Source organism: Amyelois transitella, chromosome 14 (genome assembly GCF_032362555.1).
Source record: "Amyelois transitella isolate CPQ chromosome 14, ilAmyTran1.1, whole genome shotgun sequence".
Lineage (NCBI taxonomy): Eukaryota > Metazoa > Arthropoda > Insecta > Lepidoptera > Pyralidae > Amyelois > Amyelois transitella.
In genome coordinates, this window is record NC_083517.1 from 3,919,604 (window position 1) to 3,927,493 (window position 7,890).

At 33.6% G+C, this 7,890-nt stretch overlaps 1 protein-coding gene across 1 annotated transcript; it reads right to left on the reverse strand.

Annotated features, from left to right (window-relative positions):
- Nucleotides 1-1,071: 1,071 nt before the first annotated feature.
- On the reverse strand, nucleotides 1,072-7,465 carry LOC106130921 (ubiquitin-conjugating enzyme E2-17 kDa). The gene is made up of 5 exons (XM_013329869.2): nucleotides 7,141-7,465; nucleotides 6,575-6,638; nucleotides 6,123-6,154; nucleotides 3,130-3,313; nucleotides 1,072-2,285 (listed from the first exon to the last, which is right to left on the reverse strand). Exons 1-5 carry the CDS (start codon nucleotides 7,162-7,164, stop codon nucleotides 2,146-2,148), a joined length of 444 nt encoding a protein of 147 aa, XP_013185323.1. The 5' UTR covers nucleotides 7,165-7,465; the 3' UTR covers nucleotides 1,072-2,145.
- Between the last annotated feature and the right edge of the window lie 425 nt (nucleotides 7,466-7,890).

Genomic DNA, 7,890 nt, shown 5'->3' on the forward strand with positions numbered 1-7,890 from the left:
CATGCGGGCGACTACGACATGCGAAAGTTGCCAGCTGTCACTTATGACAAAGCATCAACAAAGCGCTAAATCGGTGTCGTTGACTCCTTTTCCTATTTACCTCTCGAATTACCCTGGAGAAACTACCTATAAATAAGTGAATGTTAAAAATAAAAAGGGCAGAAGCTGTGAGGTTTAGCGCTGAAAGCGCTAAGTCGTTAACGCCAGATGTCGGTCGCTCAGACTGGTAATTGCGGATCGTAAGACCACCCAGTCGGCACGACCGAGGTCGATGATATATGATGACGATACTGATGGTTTCAAATAGAGTTCATTCATTTTTTATCCGAAATTTTTCTTTTATTCCCCATGTTCCTTAGAAGGTAGGGAATTATTTTACTCGTCCTACCTACTTAATTCCAAGGTGCCATATTCAACATAGATTTTATGATAGGAATTTTAATTGGAATTTATGGTCATAGTGGATTGTTTATTTAACATGATGAACTTTTTTCCCCTTTATAATAAATATGGTAAATATTTTTCGAAAAAATGATAATATATCTCGTAAATAGGCATAAGTTATTTATGCTTGACCTCAATCAGGCAGATAGAGCAACTCAATTTTCAAAAAATTAACCCCTCCCATTATAGTTGTCCCATGGTAGGACAAGTGGGACGCAAAATCGTCCCGCTTGTCTTCTACGTCTACTTCCATGAGACAAGTGACACTCCCTTTTATAAAATGGGCTATTCTCCAAAGGATTATCCGCAGGAGGTTTCTCAAATTGTATGTAGCTCTTGTACGAAAATGACTCATTATGTAGCAAACTAGAGCCAATCTTCAGGACCTTTCGACAACAGTGGCGCCAATTGGTGAGTAAAAACGATAGCCGTCTATCTACATGGAAATGAACTGCCGCTTGATTAAAACTTCTGCCGTTATCTGGACTGGATATCACTGGTCTAAAACTGGGGGGTAAAACCTAAATCAAAAATCATCTTCAATCTCTATTGCACTTGCACTCGTCAAGATCTATTCCCACATGAATTAAGCTACTCTTTCAGGAAACCTAAATAAAGCTCCACGGATTATTTACATACACAATAATTTATTGTTCCTTACAATTTAGTGAAGCTAAAATACAAGTTGTTTGTTGATTACAATTTGAAAAGCTTTAAATTCAATCTCCCAGTGTTAAACCAAGTGAACAAGCTTCTTTCTCCGTGAACACACCATTGTCTGCCACTTCCGCCTCTATTCTGCACTTCATATGGAGGAACCAAGGAAAGTAGAATTGGATGGGAGACCCGTGGAAATCATAACGCAGGTATCCTTACAACCACAATATATATTAGATAAAATTATAATATAATAGATCGCCGTATTGAAAAAAATCTAGATTAATCGTAACTTATCAGCTTATGAGATACACTGTAATTTATACTGAATGTTTTAACTATAGGAGCGTTTTTCATCATAGTAAAATATTGTGGATGAAAGAAAACTGACCGCTTCAATCATTCGTCAGTCTGTTATGTAGCACGCTACATTTACTAAACTTAAAAAAATGTTGGATTTCTAGTAAAAAAAAATAACACTCACTCGAGTCCTTCAATGAGCTCATTCGGCAATACCACTTACTTATATATACCCAAAATGTTCTTAACACTTATGAGCTTTACTTACATTTCATTGAAAAAAATTGCTAAGTGAATGTGGACCAGTGGTAAAAGCATCGAACGCTCCTTTACCTAAACATATGGCTATTGTACAACTTCACAATGCAATTTAGATCTAGTTAAAGTACAAATTCTTTAGGAATTATATAAATTCAAATCATGTAAATTTAACTAATCCTCAACTAAAAAGTGTAAACACTACGGACACATCAAAGTTGAACAGAAATTAATTTTGCTCTTACAGAAAATGTTTCTTAGAGAAAACAAACATTTTGCACATGAGAATCGTGTTTACTTAGATGCAGCAAGTAAATCGCAGTTTATATAACCAGATAGTTGATTCTAGAATGACAATGAACATTTATACAATTTCCTGTAATGTAGGACACTGATAGGGACTTGAAAGGATTGGGAAGTAGGAGGGGGTAGAGCCTGGGCTGTGGCGATGCGTGTGTGTATGTTACTGAAGTCACAACTGACTCATCACATGGCATACTTCCTTGTCCACTCGCGGGCTAGTTCATTGTACTTTTCTCTGTCAGTTTTGTAGATCCTAGCAATTTCTGGCACCAATGGGTCATCTGGGTTTGGATCGCATAGCAGTGAGCAGATTGAGAGCAACACTGAAAGAGGAAAACAAATGTAATTGACAAAATGAAATGTAACAAAAAGTATCAAATTACTCAGATATATTAGTCACACTCTTATTATAGAAATTCTCTAAAATTGAAACATCACACCAAATATACTTGAACACATACACCAAAGATGTCATATTGTAAACCCAGCATTTAATAAAAACTAGTACCTATTATTGTTGACTGCCTGATCAATTCTGTCTTAGACTAATTCTTACACAAATCTTATTTTAACATACAGTTTGGTTATCGTAGCTTTGGTTGTTTTTATTTTAGAAAATTAAAATATTATGGCATATAGTACCTATGCCACCCTTAACTTTCTCTTTACCTTATTCAAGACAGTTTTTAATTGATAAGTGTATAAAAAAATGTAATTGTTTTACGTTAAATTAAAAAGAAAAATCCCAAAAACATTAAAACAGTAAGCATTATAATTGTCTGCTTCTCAAGTTAGATATAACTGTTTCTATTTATCAAAAAACATGATGTATGCCAATCTTGGAACATTTAAAATATTTGTTATATAAAAGTTTCCAGTTCTTTAAAATAAGACCACTCATTTCTTTCTTTTGGGAGAAGCAAAAGGCTACTAACTGTATTCATCTTGTGCATCTTTTACCGTAAATCAATACGGATTAGGATTACCTGTCCAGGAGTTCAGATGGGAGTAGCTTTGTGTAAAAACCTGACTTACCCAATCCGGGATCACGGTCCAAAGGCCCAGGTGCGCCTCACCGAAGAGGCGAGGATGTCACCAGGATTAGCAACAGAAGGAAGAAGACATCATAGAACATTAGAAAATAACATATAGATATAAAAAAAATACCTTTGGATATGGTGAGAGCCGGTGACCACTGTGAGCGGAGAATATCAAGGCAAATGGAACCATTACTGTTAATGTTCGGGTGATAGATGCGTGTCGTGAACGCTACTTTTGGTGGTTTGAATGGGTAGTCTGTTGGAAAGTGTATGGTGAGGAAGAATACGCCACCCTGATAAGGACTGTCGACCTGGAAACAATAACACACTTTTATAAGTAATGATCATACATTGAATATACAGATACTTAAATCACATTGTTACCATATGCGGGAAAGACAGAGTAAACGAATTATGTGTGTCAGAATGGCGGGTGTACCTCACGGATTTTAATATCTGTTTTGGATTAAAAACGTACCTGATGTGTACCTCAGTGTACCTATCCTAAAAATCTGTGTACCTCCTTCTATGTAAAGATTTTTAATAAAATAGGTACACCCGCGGTCCTGACGTCAGGACCGCGGGTGTACTTCTAGTTAGCATATGTAAGTAAGTTAACTGTATATGTAGATTTGGTACCTCTTGTGTACCTGCAGAAACAAATATTAAATAAATAAAAAATATTAAGGGTGCTGAGAAAATGAAAAAAAAAAATAAAATAAAAAAAAAGGAACTCTTATAGGATCACTCTAGTATCTGTCTGTATGTGATTATACATTTATGTACAGAATTGTAACATTCCTAAATCACAAAATATATTTTTATGTATATTACAAAAAAATATTGCAATCTATAAAGGTCACATTCTGAAATCATACATTTAGCTTTTTCTTACATTATTACGAAGATCGTCATAACACTCCCATCGCTTGCCTCGGAAGGATACCTACACAAAAGTATATACTGTAGTAATGAACTAGAACTAGATCATTTATACATAAACATTTTGTTGTTGATATATGTTAATTATAATTTGTATTGTGCAACTTCTTTTCTGTTTTGTTCAGAATGTGTCATAACTGGCCAGTTACAAAAAAAAGAAAAAGAAAATTTTAACATGAAAAAAAATGTTTTTTTTTACATTTTCTCAGCACCCTTAATATTTTTTATTTATTTAATATTTGTTTCTGCAGGTACACAAGAGGTACCAAATCTACATATACAGTTAACTTACCTACATATGCTAACTAGAAGTACACCCGCGGTCCTGACGTCAGGACCGCGGGTGTACCTATTTTATTAAAAATCTTTACATAGAAGAAGGTACACAGATTTTTAGGATAGGTACACTGAGGTACACATCAGGTACGTTTTTAATCCAAAACAGATATTAAAATTCGTGAGGTACACCCGCCATTCTGACACACATAACGAATTCAAGACTCGAAAGGTAGCTCTGATCATGATTACTGCTGAAATAATGGAACTAAAATTCAGACCCAATGATATATTGCTAGCCAATCATCTCCTAGATGAATCCTGAATTTAAATTATAAGCCTTTCCATGAGTAAAATTTGCATACATAGAGCCAATAGTCTTAAAGTAGGGCGACGTTCAGTTCACGTTTAACTTTAGTCGCCTTTAACGAGAGTGCATCTTAAAGGGAAAGTCTTTGTTAAAGGGAAAGATATGGAGTGGTTCTATTCTAAAGTATCGGAAACCGCGCGTCACACTGCCAATCTGCTCAGGAAAAAACCAGCATGTACACAGCAGGTTTCTCTTCACCTTCAGCACGATAGGAACATTACTCCGTTAAAAAAAATTAAACTGTGCATTTTCCAAACACGGTTGCATATTATTTTTCATGATGAATGAACATGTATTAGGAAAAAAAAAAACAAATAACAAAAAGTAATCAGAAAAAGCTGTGTGGTTCCCTGAACTTCAGGACAGGACTACTCCGTCTCCATCCATGGTAGTCGTAAAAGGTGACTAAGGGAAAGGCTAATAAACTTGGCATTCCTCTTGTAGGCGTTGGGCTAGCAACCTGTCAATATTTGCAACTCAATTCAATCAACCTGTTGGCTCTGTCCACTCCACAAAGGATATAGACTTGACTATATGTAATCCTAAAATGCTAGGAGAGTACTAGATAAAATTTTGATTTTGAGTATTTTGTTAACACAGAGGATTCCTATGCAATAGGCAGAGCATAAGTATTTTCAGAACTAGACCTAGCCAGCATTAGAATTTCAGAATTTCAACTGGAACTGAAACTAACTTGGAACTCTTTAGATACATAGGGCATTTCTAAAATCAGTTGTTCAATCAGTCATTGAAAAATTAAGCATACGTCTAAGTGCTGATACTGTGATGAGTGACAAAAACCATAATCATTTGTTAGCAATTGGATTGACAGTCTTAGATATACCTGTTATGATAAATTTATATATCGTCATGAGTATTAAGATATAATCAGTAAGTATTGAACAATTGGATGTTAATAATATATTGATGATAAAAAATATTTAGTAATGAGGATGTCGCTTTATAAGCAAAGTGTGACATGACAATCTAATATGCAAACTAATAATCTTATAAATGCTAAAGTCTGTAACACCCCCAACTACACTGTATCATAGATTTGGACAAATTTTTTTATGACTAATAAATTATTGGCTTTGTAAAGGATATTTAACTTTATTAAAACCTTGTAAATGTTTTATGTGCAACAATTTGGTCTTTGTTACATTGAAAATTAGATAAAGAAAAAATGTTTAAATGAAGTTATTATCAACTGTTGGTACAAAAATTCATATAATGTACAAGCAAATTTACAAATTTTTAATTGGTTATTTAAAATATGAGAGAAAGTGTGAGCTGAAGCAGAACCAATATAGTGAAATTCCCATATCTCTGTCAATATGATGACAAGAAAATACATGATTTTTTGTTTCATGGCTTCAAAACATGAAGCAAATATTAACTTAGGATTGCTGGTAATTTAACATAGGTGATTATATACAGAACTTATTAGAATTAAATGCTTGAAAACTTATTGCAATCTATAAACTAACTTTTTAAAGACAAAAATAAGAAAAGAAAAACAATATACTTACTGGACCCATTATTGTGGCTTGCCAGTGAAATACTGAAAATAGAGAAAAAAAATAAGTTGCTGAACTCCCATCAAGGAATAATGACCCAAGTTGTCAAAATATCTGTGCTCAAACAAGGTCATTCACACCTCACATGTGAAGAGATAACAAATATACTAGATTCTACAATATATTTAGATATTGATAAAATATTTGCCAGCTTTAATGATAAACACAGGATTTTAGTGAAATATAATTCCATTTTATTGGATACTATCGATTTAATCCTGAAGAATCGTTTCAATGTTTACTTCATTCAAAACAGGCAAATTGCAAAATTTAAAACTAATTGTAGACATTGAAATTTAGATATCGTGAACCAAATGACATTATTTCTCACTATTATTATTAAATGAAACAATGAGTCACAAAAAGTGAGTAGGTAGATCAATAGGTAGGTATGTTATACATACGATCTTCGCCGTGTGGTCCTGCAGAACATTGTGCTGGTGGGTCTCTGCCAAGGTCTTGTAATTCCTAAACAGTAAAATATACCAACTGTAGACTCACAATACTATGAAACACAATGCTATGAACGAAAGACATGTCACATCATCACTCTGAAAATAAAGGATTCCTAGTATATCGCCTAAAACAGCTGTCAAAATACGTAAAAGGACTTGATGAATCATAACCACACGATTTCATCCGGGATATTTGACATGATACTGTATCAGAAAACCTAAAAACTGGCACATAATTCCGACATTTTATGAACGCCGTGTGCACAATTTGTCACCTTCATGGGGTGGTAAGGCACCGTTATCTCTTTATATGAAGACTTTCGCCACATTTATCGTTGTTACGCATTCAATTAAATGGTAATCCATCAACACTAGGAATTATCCAGAAGAAATTTTCAATTTATGGTATTCACAGTGACGAAACATTCACTACGAAGTCTTGATTTGATTTCAGTAACACACCATTTTGTAACACAAAAATCTTCGAAATAAACGTCGTAATCATCAATACGTACCCTATTAATTCGTTTTAACGCCATTTGATTATTTTATGTTGGAATAAATCGACTTTCAACTAGACAACGAAACTGTGAACCAAGGACCTTTGATTAGAGATTGCAAGATGGCTCCCGTCTAAACGCAAGAGTACCACCTAGTCGTTTTATGTAGTATTATCCAAATTCATTGAATAAGGATAAAACATTAAATGCTTATACAAAAAATAATAATAACTTATTATAAGAAACAATAATAATTAAAATAGAGCGCGGATTATAACAAAATTAACACACTATCAGCGAATGGAGAACAGCGAACAGGAAAATCGACAATTTACAAGTTGCGTTCTCAAAATTTAATTTTTTTGTAATTTTAGATACTGGCAATTAATTATACTTTATTTTTATTTTTGATTTTTGAGAAAAATATATCGTAATAACAATTCCCTGCGTTGAAAATTTTAGTTATTATTAATTATTCCGTTATCAAATATTAAATTTATAATGTAAAAAGCAGTTTTATCGATTTGTATTTCGGATTATAGATGGCAACAAAAGATTTTTCCGGAAATGACGTCCCTTTGAGGAGAAATTCTTGGAGTTCTTGGAGGCGTTATTTTTGGATACATTTGGTAGGTTTACAAATACGATACATAGTTATTTTAACACACTTTTTGCAATTTGAAACTTCCACCAGGTGAAAAGCGTACGGGATCTCATCGCTCTCAAAAATCTTATAAAAAATATATTATATGTATTTGCATGGTA